The sequence below is a fragment of the Equus przewalskii genome, chromosome 14 (genome assembly GCF_037783145.1).
Source record: "Equus przewalskii isolate Varuska chromosome 14, EquPr2, whole genome shotgun sequence".
NCBI lineage: Eukaryota > Metazoa > Chordata > Mammalia > Perissodactyla > Equidae > Equus > Equus przewalskii.
Genome location: NC_091844.1, coordinates 459,835 through 485,791, shown reverse-complemented (window position 1 = coordinate 485,791; position 25,957 = coordinate 459,835). Strand labels below are relative to the sequence as shown.

The 25,957-nt window shown below is 39.1% G+C and overlaps 1 protein-coding gene and 1 long non-coding RNA gene across 11 annotated transcripts in view; one reads left to right on the top strand and one right to left on the bottom strand.

Annotated features, from left to right (window-relative positions):
- Positions 1 to 4,048: 4,048 nt before the first annotated feature.
- Positions 4,049 to 25,957, top strand: part of LOC139075491 (uncharacterized) — a 61,491-nt gene continuing 39,582 nt past the window's right edge. The window contains exon 1 of the long non-coding RNA XR_011525863.1: positions 4,049 to 4,347. This is a non-coding gene — a long non-coding RNA (uncharacterized lncRNA). The remainder of the gene's footprint in view (positions 4,348 to 25,957) is intronic.
- Positions 9,372 to 25,957, bottom strand: part of SEPTIN10 (septin 10) — a 63,608-nt gene continuing 47,022 nt past the window's right edge. For 4 of the 10 annotated variants that reach the window (XM_070571912.1, XM_070571913.1, XM_070571916.1 and 1 more), the window contains 4 exons: positions 23,403 to 23,535; positions 12,339 to 12,526; positions 11,721 to 11,803; positions 9,372 to 10,623 (listed from right to left, as the gene is read on the bottom strand). In XM_070571912.1, coding sequence (XP_070428013.1) covers positions 10,478 to 10,623; positions 11,721 to 11,803; positions 12,339 to 12,526; positions 23,403 to 23,535 — 550 coding nt within the window. In that variant the 3' untranslated portion in view covers positions 9,372 to 10,477. Of the gene's footprint in view, positions 10,624 to 11,646; positions 11,804 to 12,338; positions 12,527 to 23,402; positions 23,536 to 25,957 lie in introns of all 10 variants that reach the window. The other 6 variants (XM_070571917.1, XM_070571918.1, XM_070571920.1 and 3 more) reach the window with 2 other exon arrangements.

Below are 25,957 nucleotides of genomic sequence, written 5' to 3'. Positions count from 1 at the left end.
TTTGCACAGAACCATTGATGCTCATCAAGGAGACAGCTATCCTAACAGCTGACTAAGACCACAGCCACATATGACTCACAGTGATTTCTTAGCAGCATCTGCTGGTGGGAATCATAAGCACCCCAGATTTGAAAAGGAAATTATTTTGGTTATGGCAAACTGTATGTATTTTCACTAGGAAAATTCCAGCACCGGATAAAGATTTTATTACTTTTGTTGTTGTTGTTGAATGAGAAGAAAGAAATGAAAATGGTTCACATTTAAATGGATGGTTCTTAAGAAGTAAGCATCTGAAAGACCAACATTCCCATTCACACTGTGAACTGTGTGTGCGCGGGTGACCTGGGAACCACAGAAGGAGTAGCACGACAGTGACACAGCCTTTTTTGTTATTGCACTATTCTAAGTTTTATTTGCATCTACTAGTCAAGAACAGCAAAACATTTATCTTCTAAAGCAGAAAGGTTGACGTGCAGTCCCACGGGAAAGGCTGATAGAACCGTGGGTCTGAGAGGCTGTTGGACGAGATAACATAGTGCAAGGGGACGTCTGTACTCCGAAAATATTCTTCACTCAGTGCCAATTGGTTTGGATTTTTTAGTACAGAATGACTTTTAAAACATTTTTAAAAAAGGAAATTAGCTCTTAGCAAATAGAAACAGGTAAGAATATGAACTGAGTTCGCTTATTTCACACAAACATAATTTGTAACCAGAACATATCCTTTGCCCATTTTTTGATTGGGTTGTTCGGTTTTTTATTGTTCAGTTGTATGAGTTCCTTATATATTATGGAGATTAACCCCTTGTCAGATATATGATTTGCAAATATTTTCTCCCAATTGGTGGGTTGTCTCTTTGTTTTGATCCTAGTTTCTTTTGCCTTGCAGAAGCTCTTTAGTCTGATGAACTCCCACTTGTTTATTTTTTCTTTTGTTTCCCTTGTCTGAGAAGACATGGTATTCGAAAAGATCATTTTTAGTTTGATGTTAAAGACTGTACTACCTATGTTATCTTCCGGAAGTTTTATGGTTTCAGGACTTCAACTCTTTGATCCATTTTGAGTTTATATTTGTATATGTTGTAAGATAATGGTCTACTTTCATTCTTTTGCATGTGGCTGTCCAGTTTTCCCAACACCATTTATTGAAGAGACTATCTTTTCTCCATTGTTCTTGGCTCCTTTGTCGAAGATTAGCTGTTCATAGATGCGCGGTTTTATTTCTGGGCTGTCAGTTCTGTTCCATTGATCTGTGTGCCTGTTTTTGTTCCAGTACCATGCTCTTTTGATCACTATGGCTTTGTAGTACATTTTGAAGTCAGGGATTGTGATGCCTTCAGCTTTCTTCTTTTTTCTCAGGATTGCCTTAGCAATTAGGGGTCTTTGGTTGCCCCATATGAATTTTAGGATTCTTGGTTCTATTTCTGTGAAGAATGTCATTGGGATTGCACTGAATCTGTAGATTGCTTTGGGAAATATAGACATTTTAACTATGTTTATTCTTCCAACCCATGTACATGGAATCTCTTTCCATCTCTTTATGTCAATGAGTTCAGGAGCTACTTCACAAAAGAGATTGAAACTATAAAGAAGAATCAATCAGAAATATTAGAGATGGAAGAGATACAGCAAAATATGGATTTTCTGAATGCTCGAGTGGACATCATAGAGGAGCATATCAGCATAATCAAAGATAGACATGTTGAAATGCTCCAGAGGAGGAGAGAGAACTAAGACTAAAAAGAAATGAAGAGAGCCTCCGAGAAATATCTGACTCAATGAGGAAATGCAACATAAGAATTACAGGTATTCAAGAAGGAATTCCAGTTCTGTCATTGTCCCCTCAGGTCATTCACTTCTCCAGGCCTCAATTTCCTTATCTGTCCAATGCAGATAGTAACACCCGCCCATCTGCCTCCTTGAGTTCAAACAGGAAAGTAAAAATTAGAACAGTCTGAAAATTACTAAGTGCTTTAAAAGCAACTCAGAGCTGGGAGGGCACCAAAATAACCAACTATATTTAGGCCAATACTATTGAAATGTCTAAGACCAAAGTTTCTTGTTGTTATGTTTTACCTGATTGAAGTCAAATAATTCAGGTGAGTTGGTGTTGGATATAATTCCCAGAAGCCTGCATCCATGCAGCACTGCCTGGGAGCGGGAGAGGGACTCTCCCTGATTCTGTGCTTTAGTTAACAGGCTCATCTGGCTCTCACACTAAGCTTAGCCTTTGTCAGCAATAAACGTGGTATTTTGGCCTCCAGCTACCACACTTCTAGTTTTCAATTTCTTTCAGAACTCAGGTGAGGAAGACGGGGGCTATCCATTAGGCCCCTGAAAAATTCTAACATTTAGGGCGCGGGACAGGAATACTAAGAAATACCAGAGAATGGATGACGCAGACCAAGTAACGCATGGGGAAGTGTTGTGGGACCAGGTGTGTGGACCTCAGTATGTGGGCATTGTTCTTCTTTCTTTCTAAACATTTGTTGAAGTACTGCAGAAAGTGTACATATAAATGTACAGTTTGACAAATTTTCACTAAACAGTAACGCGCACGTGACGAACACGAAGATCCAGAAATTTACCAGCACTCCAGAATCTCCCCTCAGACACCCTCCGGTCTCTACTCCTCACCTGGGACAACCATTAGGTGGGCTCCTAGCTACACAGAGTTGAGGTGGGCGGGGGCCCTGTGGATTGTTTCGCAGTCGGCTTTTGACTTCTAGCCTTGGGCAGGAGAATTCAAGGTTTAAAGAGCATGCTGCTTTGACATTGGGGGTGACTGCTTACTTGTAGTGGCTCTGTCCACAGGCAAGTGACTTTCCACAGAGGCAGGAATTTAAGCAAAGGCTGCTTGGGCCTCAGCAAAGGCACAGGCCATTTGCGTGACCCCACGAGAGGATGGGCCTGTGGAGTACCTTGACCCTGACCTTAATCCTGAGCTGCAGTTAGCAGAGGTGTGTGGCAGCAGGATCCTGAGTACAAAACCAGAAAATGCAGGACAGCTGTTGAGGCGGAAGGGCGAAGGTGCAACAGGGCCTAGGAGGCAACTTAGGGAAAAGAGATTCCTTGCACAGGGAGTGTGCTTTTCAACTTCAGGCATCCAAGGCGTGCATGAGCCACATCCCACTGTTCTTAAATGATTAGGTGGGCAGTGGTACTCCACAACCTTCCTACACTCATTATTGATTCTAACACTTTGTCTACAGCATCATTTGCATTTACTACAAACACAAACACATCACCGGTGAATACTGAGTTTTTTGTTCCTTTCCAGTCCACCTTCATTTTTTTGGCTACAACCGCCAGTAAAACACGTAAAGGAAGAGGGTGATGGTGGCAATCCTTTGCTTGTCCCCTGTCCGAAAGAGATGGCTTTCAGTATTTTGCCAGTAAGTATGCTGCTTGCTATGGGTTATCCTCTGTAGACATCCTTAATCACATTGACAAGGTTTCCTTCTATTCAGTGTTCTGAGTCCTTTTTTGTCTGTTTTTTAAATCTTGAAAAGATGCTAAATTTTACCAATATTCTCTGATCTACAGGGATTACCATATGATTTTTCTTTTAATATTCATGCTATGAATTACATTAATCTTCTAATGTTAAAACCACCTTGCATTCTTGGAATAGACCAACATGGAGAGGAAGTACTGTCTTTTTACTTATATATATATATTCCTGGATACAGTCTGTTACTATTTTGTTCAGGATTTTATGCATCTCTGTTCACGTACGAGATCAGATTATAATTATCCTTTCTCAGAATGTCCTTATTAGGCTTTGAAATGAAAGTCATACTGGCCTTATAAAATGAGTTTGGGAATGTTTCTTTTACCCATTCTGTGGGAATGTATTTTTCTATTGCTGCTGTCACAAATTACCACAGACACAGTGGCTCAAAACAATATAAATTTCTTCCAGTTTTGGTGGTCAGAAGTCTCTCTTGGGTCTCACGAGACTAAAATCAAAGTGTCTGAGTTCCTTCTGGAGAACCCGCCTCCTTGCCTTCTCCAGCTTCTGGGATCCACCCACATTTCTTGGCTCACAGCCCCTCCCTCCATCTTCAGAGCCAGCAACGCTGCATTTCTCTGGCCCTGCTTCAGGCCTCACATCTCCCTCGGACCACAGCTGAGGGACTGTCAGCTCTTTATGGACCCACGTGATTAGACTGGGCTCCCCAGACAAGCCAGGACCATCTCCCATCTCCAGGCTGTAAACTGAACTGCACCCACATGGCCTCTTTATGGACCTACGTGATTAGACTGGGCTCCCCAGACAATCCAGGACCGTCACCCGTCTCCAGGCTGTGAACTGAACCACACCCACACGGCCTCTTCTGCCAGGTAAGGGACATAGTCACAGGATCCAGGGATGAGGACATGGACATTTTTGGGGGGCGAGCATTTTCCTACCTGCCACAGGAACTGTGAAAGAATGGCTTTCCTCTTTACATGTCCAGGCAGCATTCTCAGATGAACGTATCTTAGCCTAACCTTTATGGGGATTTTAATTATGATTTTCTATTAGTTCTTTTTTTTTTTGAGAGAGAGACATTATCCCTGAGCTAAGTGATGCCAATCATCCTCTTTTTGCTGAGGAAGCCTGGCCCTGAGCTAACATCGTGCCCATCTTCCTCTACTTCATATGTGGGACGCCTACCACAGCGTGGCTTGCCAAGTGGTGCCATGTCCGCACCCGGGACCCGAACCGGCTAACCCCGGGCCGCTGAGAAGCGGAGTGTGGGCACTTAACTGCTGTGCCACCAGGCCGGCCCTATATTAGTTCTCATATCAGTAAGTTAATTTCTTAAATGAATTTACCATTTCTTCTATATTTTCAAACGTTGACAACGTTTTAACGTCTATAGGATCTGTATTGGTATTCTTTTTTTCATTTCCATTGTTTTTGCCTTTTACTTTTTAAGGAAAAAATCAGGCTTATTGAAGTATAATTTACATATTCTAAAAAGTGTTCTAGGTGTATAGTTGCATGAGATTTTACAAATGTATGCAGCCCTGGAACCACCACCACGGTAAAGATAGAGTATTTCTGTTACTGAAACCAAAGTGGGCTCCCTCCTGGCGAGTTAAATCAGACTCTCCACCAGAAGTCGTTGTCTCACAAAGTGAAGTGTGTTTGCAGCAAATAGGAGCCCCTGAGGAATCATTTCCAGAGTCGCGGTGTCCCCGAACAAAGGGAAGCAGGGACATTCATTTCAGACAAGGAATGAATACTCCAAAGGGAGAGGTGGGAATCCTCTTGCACAAGCTCACTTGGAAAACGCGATTCCACGTACGCTGCAGGTGGTGGCAACCAGGCCCACCCTCCTCCTGGAGAGCTCGTAGCCTTAAAAATAAGGCAAAGCTCACAGGCAAGCTCTTGTGGTGAGGCCTGGACTCGTTCAGGGAGGTTGCTCGTGGCATCTCAACATAAAATAACAAAACGGAAAAAACAACTTGGAAAAACATTAAATGCTTCCAAACCCACCCTTGAGTTCCTTGGGGGAATTAGTTGGTGGCATTTGCACCACTCCCAAAGGCTCCCCTGTGTGCCTCTGCAGCTTTCTGTCCTCGTGTGTTTTGCTTTGACAAACATGTCATATAGATGGAGTCATATAGCATACAGCCTTTTCCGTCTGGCTTGACTTAGCATAATACTTTTGGGTTTATTCATGTCTCTGTATGTATCAGTAGTTTGTTCCTTCCCACTGTGTGATAAGCCACAACTCATTTATGCCCTCATCATGGACATTTGGGTAATTTCAAGTTTGGCAGATCATGAAAAAAGCTGCTATAAACATTTAAGCATAGGTCCTTGTATGAACAAATATTTTTATTTATCTTAAATATATTTTTTAGGACTGGAATTGCTGGGTTGTATGGTGTGGTAGGCAGAACAATGTCCTCTTAAAGATCTTAATGCCTGGAACCTCTGAATGTTAGGTTACATGACAAAGGGGAATTAAGGCTGCTGATCAAAAAAAAAGGCTGCTGATCAGCACATAGGGGGATTATGCTGGAGCCCAAAGTAATCACAGGCTCTTTCAAAGTGGAAGAGGAAGAGGAAAAGAGCAGACTGATGCAATGTGAAGACTCAACTTACCCTTGCTGACTTTGAAGATGGGGTAAGTAAGGGTGATGAGCCAAGGAATGGGGGCAGTTTCTAGAAGCTGGAAAAGCCGAGAGAGGGATTTTCCCCTAGAACCTCCAGAAGGAACAGAGCCCTGTCCACACTTGATTTTAGCCCGGTGAGACCCAGGTCAGCCTTCTGACTTCCAAAACTGAAGAACAGCTTTTAAGTCACAAGTTTGTGATAATTTGTCCCAGCAGCAACAGAACACTAATACGCATGGTAAGGGTATAAGAAGCGTCAAAGTGCCAAAGAGGCTGACCCACCGGCCTGCTTACCAGCAGCGCAGCGCTCCAGCCACTCCATGCCCTTCTTTCTTGGGGAGTGTCAGGTTTGTTGCTGTTGTTGACTTTTCATTTTAGCTGTTCTGTGCCGCTCTCCTTTCTTCTTGGTCATTCTTCTCATGGTTTATCAATCTTGATAATCTTTTAAAAGTAGAGGAACTTTCAATATTTTTTTTTCTACTTCATTAATTCCTGTTCTCATCCTCATTATTTTTCTTTGGGTTTAGTTTACTATTCTTTTCCTAACTTCTTGAGATGAATATCCAGAACATTGGTTTCCAGCCTTTTTCCCTCCCAATACTAGCATTTAGGACTATAAATTTTGACTCTAAGAATGACTGTAGCTGCTTCTCACAAGTTATGATACACAATATTTTCATTATCATTCAGTTCAGTCCAAAATATTTTCTAATTTATTTTTTGATTTCTTCTCTGATCCATGATTTAGAAATGTATTTCTTAATTTCCAAACATATTGGTGTTTTTTAATTATGACTGATTTCTATCTTAATTATATTATGATCAGAGAACATAGTCTGTATGATTCCTTTAGAAGGTATTGAGGCTTACTTTATAGTAGTCAAACATATAGTCAATATTCATCAATGTTCCAAGTATACTTGAAAATCGTGTATTCTGTGATTCTTGGGTACACTGTTGTGTGTGTGTTCACCAGGCCAAAGTTGGTGAATGTTTTCTTCAAGTCTCCCACAACTGTACTAATTTTTGGTCTGCTTGTTCTATTACACACAAGAGTGTGTGTTAAAATCTCCCACTGAGTGTGGATTTGTATATTTCTCCATCTCGTCATCAATTTTTGCTTTCAATATGCTGTTATTGTATTATGTGCATACAAACGTGGAATTGTTACCTGTTCTCTTATTTGAAGTCCCCATCTTCATCCCTAATAATGCTTTTTGCCTTAAAGTTTTTTTTAATATATAGAAAACATAGGTACGCATTAGCGTTTGGACAGAGTTCGCATGATGTACCATTTCCTGTGTCTATAAAGACAGAGTAAGTTTTAGACCTCTCTCTTGTAAAGTGCATAGAACTGATCTTTTAAAACTTTTATCTAAAAAAATTAGAGCATGTAATCCATGTAATTGCTGATTTATCTAGATCTGAACCTACCATGTAACTGAACGCTTTCTCATTGTCATACCTGTTTTATTCCCTTAATTTTCTAGTTTTCTTTTGGATTATCACTTATCAGACTAGTTTTCCTTCTACTGGCTTGAAAGTTAGACACTTTACCCAACTTACATGCACTCTTACTGAGGCTCTTTTACCTGGCTGACTGGCACTTCTATCCTCGCCCCAGATCACTCGATTTACCCTGTTCCCCAACTTACATGCCACCAGTTCTCTCTAGCTTTCCAATCCACAAGACATTATCATTCACAACATCCACAAGACGCAATCATTATTCATTCAGATTTATCCACATGACTGCCACTTCCATTACTGTGTACTCCTTTCTGCATCAGTGGTTTTAGACACTGCTTATGCTCTTCTACTGCACACTCAGTGTTGACAACTACCGGCGTGGACTTAGTCCCTGGCCTGGAGAACCTCCTCCCCCAGGACATCTTTCCCATGAACTCTGGAGGGGTATCTGACCACAGGAGGTCAACTCTTCCTGTGGCTCCTACTGCCTGCTGATTTGGGTTTATAACTCTTTCTTGATCTGTTCCTTACCTACTTCTAAAACCTCACCTTTACTCGTGGCCCACATCTCCCCATACTTGCTATTCACATTTTGCTACTTTCCAGAGTACAAAGGTTCTACCAAAACGTGCCACTGCTCGTGCCTGGACTGCCTTTCTCCATTCCCGTATCTGAGAAGGTGTTCCTGCTCCCTCAGGACCAGGCCCTGCCCTGGACGCTGCCTGTGCTCTGTGGTGGAGGCGGAGCTCCTGAGGGCACTCCACGCACAGCCTGCTCTCGTCTCGTTGCTGCTCTGGTTGCTCCACGAGGGCATAGACAGCTTTAAGCTGGTTTGTGTCCCATTTCCTTGCCCAATAGGAAAATGGGGCCTAAATTGAGTTTATTTTCAAAATAGGGATAACAGTAATCCCTGTAATGTTGTTTCCTTTGCATCCATAGTCTATGTGAAAGAGCTTTAAAAATCAAAGGCTGTATACACAGATGCATGGTTGGTAGTGAGAGGCAATTCTCTTTCACATGCTTTATGGAAAAAAATTGAAGAAAACATGTCTAGCTTTATTTTGCTCCCAGGCAATTTATGAACTTAAGCATCAGTGGATAATATGTCACTTTGTAACCTAGACCCTGAGTAGGGGAGAATAAATTAGCTTTCTAAGGAGAAGTTGAACATTATGGTGCAATTGTTTTAAAATTTTTCTTTCTTTGCATGGCAACTCTTTTAAAATGAAACCTTACATGAATCCCAAATATATGAAATAAATGAAAGATTCACACTGTGGTTGAAACTCATGTGGTGAGTCTTTCTCACAGCAATCACCGGTGCACAAAATGATTACCCTTCTGTTAAGTTCAGAGTTTTGGGGAGGTTTCAATAATCTTTTCAACTAGAAACTTGAATCACTTTGTTTTAACATGCCAACCACCAATATGGCATTTAACGGTGATTCTATTACAGTTTACGGTAGCTGTTTTATACACAGTTTGATATAATGTGGCTACAAATATCCAGCAGTCACATCAGGTCCCCGAGCTCCGGGATGATGCTCCTCAGCTAACGCTCAGCACTGGGGCAGGAGCTGGGCTCTATGTGGCAGGCCACCTGTCCACAGGGGCGCACCACCTCTCCGGCTCCCACTTTCCAGAGCTTGGGCATTACTGATCCTGAGAAGAAAGTTCAGAGCTTTTTCTGCAATACTTGTAACTTACTTTAGTAAAGTTTTAAAAGGTTAGGAGATGTTTGTGAATTTCAAATGCAAAAATGGAATTTAAAGTGTCCAGATAAATTGTGCTACGAAATAAAGGTTTTATTTACAGCCTATTATACAACTTCACGAAAAAACACATTGCTCAGAATCTGACATAGGCTAAGTAAAACATTTTGTTGTCTAAAAAAAATACTGGTAATATACCCAAGTCTTAATTCAAATATATAATTAGATGAATTAGTTTTGATAAAATGTTTCTTAAGAAGACAGTTTGCAAAAAGAAAAGTTAAAGTAATTTAAATACATTTTAGTAAATATGTAGATACATTTTGTCAGGATTAAATGTCAGTTTTATTTAAAATATTCAGTACAAAGTATGAAAACTTATACCCTATGACCATTAAGAAAAAAGTTAGAAACCCACTAAATTGTTCTGAGAATACTACTAAGGCACTGAATTCAAATATCCCTTAGGATATGAATTATCTAAACTCTTGTATCTTTAACATTCAGATGTTCATAGTTATTTTCTTAAGAAATATTTTTAAAAAGATGATTCAACCTTATTATTTCTTCCCCTGGAAGACAGAATTTTAAACAAGTATGTAATACATCCTAATGATAATAGTCTGATAACATCCAGGTTCAAAGGTATTTGTCACTAGAAAAGGGATTTATATACCTGGATGTTTTTACTTTTAAACATATTTTGTTTCATCACAACAATACATCAATCACAATAAAGCATACTAAAGCATGGAAGGCCACTATGTTATATAATTTGATACAAAAACTTAGATCATGTTACCATTTGGATAACTGTATCAAAAATTTAAAAGTTCCATAAAACTATTGAGAGGTTAGTGTTTCAGGTACGTAATACATTTTAAAACTTATCCCTAAAACTTTACCTTTAGAATGCAGAAAACAAAGTTTCATCTTGGAATATAAATGCAATCAGATGGCCATCATATGAATGAGCTCTGTATTTTCAATGGCACCGACACTTTGCTCTGTGGTATAAAGCACTGCAAAGTGACAATAACTGGGCAGTAGGAGAAATGATCTAGATTCATCACAAGCCAGCAACTTAAAAACTTCTAACAACACTCAAGACGTAAGTGATGTCCACTCTGGCTTATGTATCGCCCCTACACTTAAACATATTTTTCCATAAATGGTAATTACTGTGGCCATTTGCCAGATATAAAATAAGTGATAGAACAAATAAAAACAGCAAGAAAATCAAAGCACACTTCTAACATTTTAATAACGTTTGCTTGTGATGACTTTCTGTGATCTGGAACCTTTGTTTTACATAAAATTGGAGCTGGAAAGAGAAAAGAAAACTTATTATTGGTACAATAGAAAATCACATAGGAAATAAAAATGACTAGAATCATTAGTTTTACAAAGCTTTTATAGAAAGAGCAAATATACGTCTAACATACTATAGGATATCTAGCTATGAAAACAGAAAAAAACACCAAACTCTGTTATCTTGAGAATGAATTCTGAGCTCTCAAAAAACTATGGGCTTGGCCCTGATTTTTGTGCACAGACTAATGGTTCTCAAGTGGAACAGGGTGACAATTTCTACAAGATAAATGTAAATTGTCTTTCATGTATGGAATAAAATTGGGGAATCCAATTTTAGTAACACTGCATTAAGATGAAAGGATAAGAAGGTAAAAGGTCCCTTAGCTTTATAATTCAAAGAATACTGAAAAGCAGTAATAAATTATATTTCTAGTTTATCCCTTGAAATTCAATGCTTGAATAAAACAGCCTTTATGAGTTGTATTCATTCTTTCGACAAATAACTGCATGCCTACTATGTACTAGGCACTGTTCTAGGAGCTGGGGATGGAATGTCAAGGAACAAAACAAAGATGCGTGCCCTTGTAGAGATTACATTAAAAGATCATACATGAGAATTCCTTCTTTCTTCCCAAACTATATAATCCACAGGCCAACTAAATCCACCAAAACTCTGTGGATTTACTTCTCCATAGTTCATATTTTCCTAACTATTTGGAAGTTGAATTGCAATACTGCAAATGCTCTGTTTGAAATAAGATGTGGTGATAGAATTAGATGAGAGTGTTGCTCTGTGAGGAGCCTGAGGAAGAGTGGATGCCACTATAGCACAGGTAGTTGGAGGGAACTGAGGCCAAGACCCACAAAGGAGCATTCTCAACAGAACAAGCCAATGATGACTTTCAAGAACAGTCAAACAGGCAAACTGACAAGGACATACTAAGTGGAAGAAATAAAATGAAGGACAAAAAGTACAGAAGAGGAAAAAAAACTTATTTTCTAAAACTTTGGTAACTTTGATTTTAACACATACCCCAAACCTATAAGCCTTTGATTATCATCCAAATGCTACTCATGGCCGCCCCACTGTACTGGGGCCCTCTCTACCTTCCTCTGCATCTTTGGGTCCACCAGTGGTCTCACAAGCTCTGACATCAAAGCACAGGAGTTCGAATCGATAGGCTGGTGCCCTTATTAAGATAAAAATTCTCACAAAATCATTATTAGTAGAATTTGTTAAAAAAAAAAAAGTGAACCTAAGAATTAGTTTTTTAAATCAAGCATTATTTTATGCCTATGGTTCCCCAGTAAAGTACAGCTTCCAATTAGACATGAAATTCAACATAACTACTGGGAGGTCAGCAGTTACCAGCTGTCTACTAGCGCCACAGGCTGGGACAGGAAATAAGAGCAGCCATTTGTTCCCCAAGGAATTGACCCTTTTTTACACTGTGATGTATTTTTATTTTGTTCATTCATTTATCCACGCATTTTGGCAAATATTTTCTGAGCACTTAATATGTGCCAGAGCTGTTCCGGATGCTAAGGAAACAGCAGAGCACAGGAGGGATAAGGCTTCTGCCGGCAGGGAGCTGACCTCGGAGCCGCAGGAGGCAGACAAGGAATAAGGCAGCCGACAGGGAGAAGCCCTCCGGAGGGTGAAAGAGCCACGAAACAGGCGCTGGTGGGGCGGGGTTCCCAGAGACCGGCGCGCGGGTGGCTTACTTCTTCCGGTCCTTGTCCTTCCTCAGGTTGCTGCCTGATGCCATGAAGGTCTGGTTCTGGTATATCTCGGAGGTAGCTTTCTTTTTAGAGAAAGCAATTATTTCTTCTTCCAACAGTCTTCTCTTTTCTTCAAGCTTCATTCTCTCTTCTTGGTGAACTCTTTTAAGGTGCTCAAATTTGGCCTGTAGCTGTGAAACAAAGGTGCAATTCCCACTGATGACACAGTGTGGCAGCACATGCACAGATGTGTTGTCTGTCTCAGAACACAACCGCTACCGCTCACCCTCCTACACGTCCTCTATCTAGCCTTCCTGATGTCTCCTAAGTTCCTGCTTCAAGCAAAAATTTACACATAGAATTGCCTTGGTAACTTGAAATGATTTCCCACGCAAAAAATGCATGAACAAAACATAAGAAAAAACCATAGCCTTATGAACAAACCCCAGCTTTTAAAACACTTGATCTTTTAGAGTTTTTATTTTCTTGCTCTACATTTTCCCCACAAAGCTTCTTCAGTTTCTAAAATTCATGCGCAATACAAATGAAGGACACAAACTACAGAAGCAAGTTGTCAGAAAGGAAAAGAGCTTCCTTATTTTCCAAAAAAGTTACTACACATAGGGAGACCGTTATTGAAAGTTATACTGGTAAATTTTCTGGGAAAGCAAGTGTCAATTTAAATCAAGAATCTTAAAAATCTGTTACATTTTTCCACAGTCATTCATCTTCTTGAAATCTAAACTAAGTCAAGAAATCCTAAATTCAGAGAACGTTTTAAACATTAAAATACTAACTGTAGTAGAATTTATACCATGATGGGAAAAAACAGCCTGCATCTAACAAAATAAAAAAAATAAATTTATGCTAAATATACTCAACGCAGCCATTATGAGTTTTCCTAAACCACAACATGAGATTTCCCTGGTTTAATTGTTGTTTATCTGAAAAAAAAAATCTAGAGACTTTAGTAGACTCCATATGAATCAACTGTGTGCCACGCCTGCCAAGAACACAAGCACTGCACAGAGAACCTAGATCAAAAAAGATAATTTTTTTTTTTGGTGAGGAAGACTGTCACTGAGCTAACATCTTTGCCAATCTTCCTCCATTTTGTATGTGTGACACCTCCACAGCATGGCCTGATGAACAGTGTGTATGTCCATGCCCAGGATCTGAACCATGAACCCCAGGCTGCCAAAGCAGTGTGCAAACTTAACCACTATGCCACTGGGCCAGACCCAAAAGATAATGTCTTTTGATCCTCTAGTCTGGTTAGACAAAATAAATTAGTATTTTCAGTTCTGGGGAGCAATCTAGCATTCATACTAAAAGTAGGAGTTGGTTTCTAGAAAAGATGAGGGTAGAAACTGCAGAGTGCTAAATTCCATCCTAATAAAAATCAAATGTTCCAAATATGTAATTGGTTGTCTAGTGAGCCCATAAACCCCTGACAGAAGTATTTAAAATGGAGATACAACAGGGTTGAAAGAGATTAAGGCCCTTCTACTTTAAGATTCTTTTATTCCTGAGGTCATTTCAGGGAAGCATCAGTTCCTCAATATTTGCTTATTTAAATGGCTCTTGCTTTTATAAAAAGATATATGAGTATGTGTGTGTATTTAAAGGGTGAGACTCATCCAGCTGTCGTTCAAGTCCCTGGTGTCAACAGTCACAGCTCTCTGAGGATGTGTGCATCCCTTCTATGTTTGGGAGAGGGGTGGGGTGAAGCACACAGCATGGAAGGGAGGGCACAGGGGCAGGTTCATACTATGTGAGCAGAGCTCTAGCTCTGACTACTTAAACGGAGGCTGCAGACTTTATATGCATACTTAAATATCTTGAAAGGTTACAGAGTACTTCATATATCATTCTGGAAGTTGACTAAAAATTCCAGGAAATCTATAAAGAGAAAAACGTCTTAAAGGGGGGAGGGGGAAGGTGTGAATGTGACTATCATTCACACGATGTGGCGTTTACAGCTTTTGAATGGTAACAATCTAATCCATACACATGAAACACTCACTCGTGGTTCCATTATTTACTACAGTAGGCACTTAATTCAAACAGATTTTCAAATACTCAAAAAGTTAAACACAGCAGACCTTTTGCGTTGTTGATAACTACTCACCAATGCTCTTAAAATCATATCCAATATGGTACACTGCTGTATCTTTCAGAAATACTATTTCTAAGGATATTATACAGTCTATTTGTCAATGACCCTTTGAAAAGTATCCATTTTTACAAATAAATGTGAGAGAAAACATTGATCTCGTGTTGAACTAGTAAATATCTTTAATCTGAGCTCTGTGCATCACTGGGGTCCCTTTCTGCCTTAACTGCCTGAAGGGCAGAGCTGTCTGTGCTCATGGAGAAGTCACCTTCTGCCACCGCTCTCAGCTGCACCTATGTGCAAACCACTCCTGCTGTCCTGCATTATAAGGCACCTGCACTATCATGTTCAAGCTTATAATGCAGCTGTATTTTTTTTACTGAAAATTATCTAGGGTACTTTTGGAAATGGGAGAGGCATAAATATTAAATGAAAAACTAGCCAAAAAATAGACAAAGATAAAATTGGGAAGTAGTAATATTTTAATGATGGTTATGCACTTTGAGGGATAAATATAAAATGTGTACTTCTTCTTATAGTGGGGGAAGGGGTATGAGAAATCTGTATGTCAAACGTAACATGGCTCATTAGTGCATCTAGAATGACATTAATAAACATACAGAAAAGATAACACTGAACTAGTGTTTCAAGATAACATTTGTTCTGTGCATCTCCATACTCCAGGTATCTGATGTTCACAGCATTTTCAGCTAATTATACCTAAAAATCCACATTTATACAAAAGATAAATTAAGAGGTATCTGTTTTACAACAACATTGGTAAGGATATTTTAAATAACAAGGTCCTCTAACACAGAATTAACTAGTGTTTTGGGTTATCTTTTTATTAGTGACTGCCAGTATCTTACTGATACAACTAGGTTTTGAGTGACCAAAAGTCCCAGATGCCCGGAATAGCCCTGGTTTATACCTACCTGTTTATACCTACTTGTTCTCCTGGTATAATTATTAATAAGCTTCCTTTCCCTCTAAAACTGTAGTAATTAAGACAACAAATGACATGGTCTTCCTTAGTCTTTCAGTTAATGACTCTTGGTATCATGGAGCAATGATTATTGATGGATGCCCTTCACCAGAGGGACCCTGACTCTAAACGATTAACAATATCGGTTTTACAATGTGAAAATCCGTCATGAGGTCCCTTGTAATACACTGGCCTCTAAAGCGATATAATTAGAAGTTTAGAACTCTGGTGACAACTTCAGTTGCTGGTGCCTTGGGTTTAAATTAACTTCATCATTAGTTTAATATACACTCAACACAAAAAAGCACTTGAGAGTGACGTGTGCATCATGGCAGAGCGAGTTGTTCCCTTGGACTCTCCCCCTCTAAAATACAACCAAAAGGACATTCACACGCCAACAGAGGACATTCACACAACACAAAAGATGTCAGAGACCGACACAGCCATATGTCTGAAGGTGGTGGTGAGGCTGGATCCTCCAGAGGAAGTGGAAGCTGAAAGGCATGAGTTCTGTGGAGAGAGAGGGGCTGTGGCTGGAGGAGGTGCGCAGCGGAGAGGCGCCCTGTACTCACCTGGCACTCCAGCCCCAAGATCGCTCAGGGTGTGGCACAGACAGGCGGCAGCTAATGGAGCCCCGTGAGCACCCAGAGCACCATGCAGAGAGAGAGGCAGAGGTTGGTGGAGGCACACAGGTGTAAGAAAGGGTCCCTTCCCCCATCTGGCACTCCAGTCCTGTGATGGCCAGAGCTGTGCACACAGAGAGCAGAGGCTGGGGGAGGTGCAGATGAAGGAGAGCACCCTCACCCCTGCTTGGTGCTCCAGATCTGCCATCAGTCAGAGCATTGCACAGTGAGAAAAGAAGTCAGTGGCAGGAGCTGGGGAGCCCCTGACCATGCTGGGCCTGGAATTCACAGTGCCTGAGTCCCACCCAGTGGAGGCAGGTGGCAGGGACCACACAGAGGCAAAAATCCACACCACCAAGCAGTATGAGAAAGTAAATTAAACCTCCAAACCAGAAGGAAAATGACAAGTACCCAGAAACCAAACCTGAAGACACAGAAATCCATAATCTAAATGATGAAGAATTCAAAATAGCTATTGTAAAAAAACTCAACAAGTTACAAGAAAACACAGAAAGACAAATTAACGAATTCAGGAGCTTCTTCACAAAAGAGACTGAAACTATAAAGAAGAATCAGAATTGTGGGAGAAGAAAAACACAATGATGGAAGATCAAGAAAACTCTGGAATCCCTAAATAACAGAACTGACAATATGGAAGACCAAATTAGCAATTTAGAAGACAGTACTATAGAAATGCTTCAGAGGGAGAAGAGAGAACTGAGACTAAAAAGAAATGAAGAAGCTCTCAGAGAAATATCTGACTCAATTAAGAAATGCAACATAAGGATTAGAGGTATTCCAGATGGGGAAGAGAGGGAGAATGGAGCAGAAAACCTGTTGAAAGAAATAATAGTACAGAATTTCCCAAACCTGGGGAAGAGGATGGAAATCCATGTGAAAGAGGCACCAGATCTAAATATGTCAATGTAAAAAGACTTACTGCAAGGCATATAGTACTGAGGCTGGCAAAAGTCAATGACAAAGAAAAAATATTAAGGGCAACAAGGCAGAAAAAATAACTTACAAAGGAACCCCTATTATACTTTCAGCAGATTTCTCAGCAGAAACCTTACAGGCTACGAGAGAGTGGCATGATATATTCAGAATTCTGAAAGACAAAAACATCCATACAAGAATACTCTACCCAGTGGAAATCTCCTTCAGATATAATGGAGAGACAAAAACTTTCCAGGATAAACAAAAGCTAAGGGAGTTCATCACCACAGGACACCCCGTACAAGAAATCCTCAAGAAGGCCCTCATACCTGAAAAGAAAAAAGAAAAAAAATAAGAAAGGGGCTACAAAGCCCTGAGCAAGGAGATGAATAGGTAGGCAATAATCAGAAAATGGCAGCTCTCTATCAGATCAGGTTGGTAAACACTTAACTTTTACATCAAGGATAAAGAAAAGGAAAACACCAAAATAAAAATAATCTCATCATTTTAACCACAAACTCACAACACAAGATGGAATAAGATATGACAAAAGTAACTTAGAAAGGGAAGAGGAAAGGGATGGAATCAGTAGAGACTAAGGAAATAAGAGGCTATCAGAAAATGGACTATCTCATCTACGAGATATTTTATAAGAACCTAATGGTAACCACTAAACGAATAATTAGAACAGAGACATATAGGATAAACAAGGAGAAAATGAAGAAAACCAGCATAGAAAACTACCTAACTGAATTTGTAGTCTGAAATATATGGGATGAGAAACAAAGGAAATGCAGGAGAACTGGAAAACAAACAATAAAATGGCAGCATTAGGCCCTCAAATATCAATAATCACTCTAAATGTAAATGGATTGAATTCTCCAATCAGAGTGGCAAGATGGATTAAAGAACAAGACCCAACAATATGCTGCCTCCAGGAAACACATCTCAGCTTTAAAGACAAACACAGGCTCAGAGTGAAGGGATGGAACACAGCACTCCAAGCTAATGGCAAATGAAAGAAAGCAGGTGTTACCATACTTATATCAGATAAAGTAGACCTCAAGATAAAACAGGTAAAGAGAGACAAAGAGGGGCAGTACATAACGATAAAAGGGTCTCTCCACCAAGAAGACATAACACTTATAAACATATATGCACCCAACACAGGAGCACCAAAGTACATAAAGCAACAATTAACAAACCTAAAAGGAGATAGTACCAACAACACAATAATAGTAGGGGACCTCAACACCCCACTTACATCAGTGGACAGATTATCCAGACAAAACGTCAACAAGGAGACAGTGGAATTAAATGAAAAACTAGACTAGATAAACTTAATAGATTTATAGAGAGCGCTCCATCCAAAAACAGCAGAATACACATTCTTCTCAAGCTCACATGGAACATTCTCAAGGATAGACCATATATTGGGAAACAAGGCAAACTTCAATAAATTTAAGAAGATTGAAATCATATCTACTATCTTTTCCAGCCATAATGCTATCAAACTAGAAATCAATTGCAAGAAAAAAGCTGGGAAAGGAACAAAAATGTGGAGGCTACACAACATGCTACTGAACAACCAATGAGTCATCGAAGAAATAAAGAGAGAAATCAAATAATATTTGGAGACAAATGAGAATGAAAACACCATACCAACTCAGATGGATGCAGCAAAAGTGGTCCTACGAGGGCAATTTATAGCAATACAGGCGAAAGTTAACAAACAATGAAAAGCTCAAATAATCTTAAAGTACACCTAACAGAATTAGAAAAAGAAGAACAAATAAAGCCCAAACTCAACAGAAGCAGAAAAATAATAAAAATCAGAGCAGAAATAAATGAAATTGAAACAAAAAAGACTGTAGAAAGGATCAATGAAGCAAGGAGCTGGTTCTCTGAGAAGATAAACAAAATTGACAAACCCTTAACCAGACTCACAAAAAAAGGAGATGCCTCAAATAAATAAAATCAGAAATGAAAGAGGAAAAATTACAAGAAATACCACAGAAATACAAAAAACTCTTAGAGAATATTATGAAAAACTATACCCCAACAAACTGGACAATCTAGAAGAAATGGATAAATTCTTAGACTCTTACAACCTCCCAAAACTGAATCAAGAAGAAATAGAGAATCTGAATAGACCAATCACAAGTAAAGACATTGAAACAGTAATCAAAAACCTCCCCAAAATAAAATTCCAGGACCAGATGGCTTTTCTGGAGAATTTTATCAAACATTCAAAGAAGATTCTTCTCAAACTATTCCAAAAAATTGAGGAAGATGGAAATATTCCTAACACATCCTACGAGGCCAATATCACCCTGATACCAAAGCCAGACAACAACAACACAAAGAAGGAAACTTTTACAGGCCAATATCACTGATGAACACAGACACAAAAATCTTCAACAAAACATTGGTAAACCAAATATAGCAATACATTAAAGGAATCATACACCACGATCAAGGGGGATTCATACCAGGGACACAGGGATGGTTCAACATCCGCAAATCAATCAATGTGATATACCACATTAACAAAATGAGGAGCAAAAACCACATGATCATCTCCATAGATGCAGAGAAAGCATTTGACAAGATCCAACATCCATTCATGATAAAAGCTCTCAATAAAATGGTAAAGAAGGAAAGTATCTCAACACGATAAAGGCCATACATGACAAACCCACAGCCAACATCATACTCAACGGGGAAAAACTGAAAGCCATCCCTCAGAACAGGAACAAGACAAGGGTGCCCAATCTCACCACTCTTATTCAACATAGTACTGGTGGTTTTGCCAGGGCAATTAGGCAAGAACAAGAAATAAAAGGAAACCAAACAGGAACTGAAGAAGTGAAACTCTCGCTGTTTGCAGATGACATGATTTTATATCTAGAAAACCCTAAAGAATCCATCAGAAAACTATTAGAAATAATCAACAACTACAGCAAAGTTGCAGGGTACAAAGTCAACTTCCAAAAATCAGTGGCATTTCTATACTCTAATAACAAACTAACAGAAAGAGAACTCAAGAACACAATCCCATTTACAATCACAATGAAAAGAATAAAATATCTAGGAACAAATTTAACCAAGGAGGTGAAAGATCTATACAAGGAACATTATAAGACATTACTGAAAGAAATCGATAATGACATAAAGAAATGGGAAGATATTCCATGCACATGGATTGGAAGAATAAACATAGTTAAAATGTCCATACTTCCTAAAGCAATCTAAAGATTCAATGCAATCCCGATCAGAACCCCAATGACACTCTTCACAGAAATAGAACAAAGAATCTTAAAATTCACATGGGGCAACAAAAGACCCCAAATAGCCAAAGCAATCTTGAGAAACAAGAACAAAGCCAGTGGCTTCACAATCCCTGACTTCAAAATATATTACAAAGCTATATAGTAATCAAAACAGCATGGTACTGGTACAAAAACAGGCACACAGAACAATGGAACAGAAGAAAGCCCAGAAACAAAACCACATATCTATGGACAGCTAATCTTTGACAGAGGAACCACGAACATACAGTGGAGAAAGGAAGGCCTCTTCAATAAATGGTGTTGGGAAAACTGGACAGCCACATGCTAAAGAATGAAAGTAGACCATTATCTTTCTCCATACACAAAAATAGACTCAAAATGGACCAAAAACTTGAAGGTAAGACCTGAAACCATAAAACTTCTGGAAGAAAATATAGGCAGTAAACCCTTTGACGTCATATTTAAAAGGATCTTTTCGAATACCATATCTTCTCAGACAAGGGAAACAGAAGGACAAATAGCCAAGAGAGACTTGATCAGACTAAAGGGCTTCTGGAAGGCAAAGGAAACCAAGATCAAAATGAAAAAACAACCCACCAAATGGGAGAAAATATCTGCAAATCATATATCCAATAAGGGGTTAATTGCCACAGTATATGAAGAACTCACACAAATGAACATAAAAACAAACAACCCAATCAAAAGGTGGGCAGAGGATCTGAACAGACATTTCTCCAAAGAAGATATACAGATAGCCAATAGGCACATGAAAAGATGCTCAACATCACTAATCATCAGGGAAATGCAAATCAAAATTATACTTAGTATATCATCTTATGCCTGTTAGAATGGTTATAATCACCAAGACAAAAAACAACAAATGTTGGAGAGGTTGTAGAGAAAAGGAAACCCTCATCCACTGCTAGTAGGAATGCAAACTGGTGCAGCCAGTATGGAAAACGCTACAGAGATTTCTCAAAATTAAAAACAGAAATACCACATGACTCAGCTATCCCACTACTGGGTATTTATCCAAAGAACTGGAAATCAACAGTACAAAGACACTTATGCACCTCTATGTTCACTGCAGCACTATTCACAATAGACAAGACGTGGAAGCAACCCAAGTGCCCACTGACTGATGATTGGATAAAGAAGATGTGGTATATATACACAATGGAATACTACTCAGCCATAAAAAAAGACAAAGTTGTCTCTTCACAACCAAATGGAAGGACCTTGAGGGCATTGTGTTAAGCGAAATAAGCCAGACAAAGACAAACACCATATGATTTCACTCATGTATGGAACATAAACAAACTTACAGACAAAGAGAACAATTTAGTGGTTACCAGGGCAAAGCAGGGTGGAGGGTGGGCACAAGGGGTAAAGGGGCACACTTATATGGTGTCTGACAAATATTAATGTACAACTAAAATTTCACAATGTTATAAACTATTATGACCACAACAACAAAAAAAGCACTTGAACCATAAAAATAAAAATCTACAAAGCATCTACTGACAATTAGTGTTTCTCTTTTTCTTTCAATCATTTGGTCACCCTGAATTTTCAATTTCCTTTTAAATAATACACATTTAAGTAAATAGTTTTATGTGGGATTTAAAAAATCAAAACTCAATTATAAACCACTTGAACATCTTCTCTCCTCATTAGAGAAACTAAGAATCATGGTATATGAGAGAGAAACTCTTAAGAGTTTTACTCTGCTACCATCTTAAAGATAAATCTACTAATTCAAAGAAAAGTCAGTATCTTTACTTCCTATTCATCACAACTCCTTCCTCAATATTATCTTTAAACAAATTTCAAACGAGGGACTATTCTCAAATAAAAGAGACTATAAACAAACAGAACACCCAAATGCAATGTGAGACCTATGACTGAATTCTGGTTCAAAAACAAAAATAAAAAATCACCAAACAAAAAAACAATAAAAGACAATCTTGGGACAACTGGGAAGATTTGAAAATGGACTGGAGAGTAGGTGAGATTATGGCATTCCTATTAATTTTCTTAGATATAATATTGGTACTACGGATGAAAATGCACCTAAGCTTCAGAGTTGCACACTGAAGTACCTAGGGATAGTGTCCTGCTGTCTACAACCAGCACTCAGATGACCAGGGAAACACACACACACGTACACACACAAAATAAAGACGTCAAGACATTCAACACTACATCTAGGGGTGGGAAGGGGAAGGGACACAGGTAACCTGTACTTTCATTTTCCTGTTGTTTGAACTTTTTCAAAATAAAAGATCAAAATGCAAATTATAAATGATATATTAGATTATTAATTTTACAAAACCACTTACTACAGGGTTCATTTAAATAGCAAGTATTTGAAATAATAAATTTGTAAAATTAAACTACTTTACAAATAACTCTTCGTGAGTTCTTATATTATCAAGTTCTTTTGTGTTAACATTTCTGTCTTCTCTTAGAAATTCCTTTTTGCAGCTCATCCTTTTTGACTCTCATCTTAAATGTGACTTGACTTAGAAGTAGTGACTGCAGTTAGGCCTACAGAAAATAGCTTAACTCAAATAAAATTAAAATTAATGCTTGAAGAACTGGAAGCAAACAGAAGTATGGAAATTCACTGCTGATGTATTTTGTGCCAAGGCTATCCAAAGGGCAACACCACCATGTAACTCATCTAGAAAGCCTGAGTTCAAACTAAAAAAACTACTGAACAGCTTTCATAGCTACTCATTTCAGGCAAATAACAATCCCAACAACTCTCAAAATCTCAAAAAAGGCTTTGTGAAGCCACAGCTAAAACATTTCCGGCTCATGGTGAAGACATTTAAAACACTTCTCAGTAGCCTAGTTCATTACAAGTCTTTGGGGAAACTACTTCTAATCTAACGTGAAGACTATTTGCTCAAAAAGGTCAAAATTTTTATTTGATTTCAGACTACGATTTTTTTAAAGTCTGTATCCAGACTATGTGTTAAAATAGCTACTTTTTAAAGAACAAGAAGTAATCTCTAAATCATCTCAACTAAATTCTTGAGGAAAATTTTCCAAATTAATAGGACACCTAAAAATTAACTGCACATTACAACAAACCAGCGTACTTGCCTCTCTCTCAGCTTCTTTCAGGATGGCTTCTTTCTCCTTTACTCGCTGCACAAACATCTGCTTCATTTCTTCTTCCTTCCTCTGAAGTTCACCATAAAATTCGTGTCTTTTGGCTTCATAGGTCTCTTGAAGACTAAAAAATTATTTGTGGTACTCTCATGTTAAAAAGATGATGTAACAAACTTGCAACAACTCAATCATCATGGTTTAAGCTTCATAACTATAACAACATGTACCAATATCCTGTTACAGAGAGCAACTCAAAGCATGAAATCTCCTATAGCATGAGACATAAAAAGCCACCAGTGCTACAGTTAATACAGAGTACCGGGATTTTGAAATTTTGGTTTATCAAATCCTTCACTGGCAGTACTCTCATTTCACCCCAAACAAATTCTTCTTTCAGTCTTTGTTAATTGGCATCACTGTGTCTGGAAACCTTGAGGTTCTAAAGTCCTCCGACTCTCCATTTACCTGTATCTCCGTATGTGATCACCAAGGCCTGTGACCCTGACATCATTTAAGTCCAGTCATCTCTTGGTTTGTACAGATATCCCGCTACAGCCCAACTTATCTTTGTGATTCTCTGCCTTCACTACCGCAATAATCTCCTCATAGATTTCTGGACTTTTAGTTCCTCTTTCTTTCACTTTGTTCTTCTCCTAAGATTTTCCACCAAAAACACAAATCTCATTACCTTTTTTCTCTGTATTACAGTTGCTATTTACAGAACAAAGTCTCAACTCCTTTAAATAGCACTTAAGATACTTCACAGTCTGCCCTAATTCTACGTTTCCAGATTCATTTCCTACCAAACCAAGCCAATCCCCCTAAGGTTCCAGTCATATCAACCTCTTCATTGTTCCTCAAATGCGCCACACATTTCATGCTTTAGTCTGGTGTGTCTCTGCTTTCAACGCCATTCCCCACTTCCCAGCCCCTTGTCCCCCAGCGAATCGGCTCTCCCTCAAGGCCAAATCCCAAAGCAGCCTCCTCTAGAAAGCCTTCTCTCGTCTCCATCCAAGCACTTCAGGGCCCTTGTTTATGCCTCTTCTTTGGCATTTATACCCTACTCGCCTCTCTCATCCAACAGACCGTCACCTTTGTGAGCTGACTAGCCACAGGGCTTTAGACACTTCAGTTTCTTCATAAATGTTCATGTGACGATAGAAATTGCTGGGAAGTAGAGCCAGATTTAATCAGGCAGAGCAAGGACTATGAGAATCTCCCAGAGGTTTAACAAGGAGCAAAAATCTACTTTCCAGCGGCGTGGCGTCACAATTAGAAATTTCTACTGCTTATAAGAACACTTCATATCTAAAGAGATTTAAAGTGTGATGAATTGAGGAAGTTTACTAATCTTCTAAGTATAGAATTCTGTAAGTTCACGGAACAATAGAGTAAAGAAATGCGGCACAAAGCTGTTAAGGCTGATGTGAGTGTGTGGTATGCACAGCAGCTGCTCCAAGGAGGAGCAGATCCTAGACATTGTCTTCAAGAGCAAAGCTTATAAATGTACAAAATGCCCTGGATCACCATATAAATGCCTCAAATCTCAAGGAAGCATTTTACTTTTCACCAGGTTTCTTGTTTTTCTGTGTTGGTTTAGTCTTATTTTAAAGAAGCCTCTAAATCTATGAGGCTACTTTCACTATTTCTAGAAACCTCACTACATTCACTCGCCTTACACTTGACTGATAGTCTTTAATGACAAACTTGGTTTAAATAACGTCTTGAATTCATATCAAATGTCAGCTTAAAAGAGGTCTCATTAGTAAAAGCTTTAAAAAAAAAAAAGAAAGGGGCCAGCCCCGTGGCCAAGTGGTTAAGTTCGCCCGCTCCGCTTCAGCAGCCCAGGGTTTTGTCGGTTCGGATCCTGGGCGTGGACATGGCACCACTCATCAGGCCATGCTGAGGTAGCATCCCACATGCCACAACTAGAAGGACCCACAACTAAAAATACACAACTATATACTGGGGAGCTTTGGGAGAAAAAGGGAAAATAAAATCTTTAAAAAAGGGTCTCATTAATCTATTTACACAAGCACTCGAGTTGCTTAGGAGGAAAACAAGTCTATCCGGCAAAGAGAGATCTCACGTCTGCTGAGCAGCTGCCACCAGCAGGGTCCTTTCTGGACCCCTTTCACTGTCTAATTCCCGCAGCAACAGCGAAGAACAAGCACTGAGAGTCTCTTTCACAGGTGAGAAAACTAAAGCTCAGAGAGGTAAAGTAATTTGCCCAAAGTAACATAGTTGGTAAGTAAAAAGCTGGGATTTGAGCCAGATCAGCCTTGCTCCAAGGCCCGCATTCCTAACCACCACAAGACTGTCCTGAAGTCAAGTCTCAGCAGAAGATACAAAAGTGAGAGACTGCTCCTGCGTAATTTGCATCACATCACACTGCTTTCCAACTTTGACCACGTCAATTTATAAAGTCAGAACTGCACGTAAAGAAACCTGCACTATCTTTCAAAAGGTCGTAAAGAAACTCAGAACATCTGAAAGGGAATGGGTTATATAGTAACTGTCGTAAAACTAATGCAACCATTGTTTAC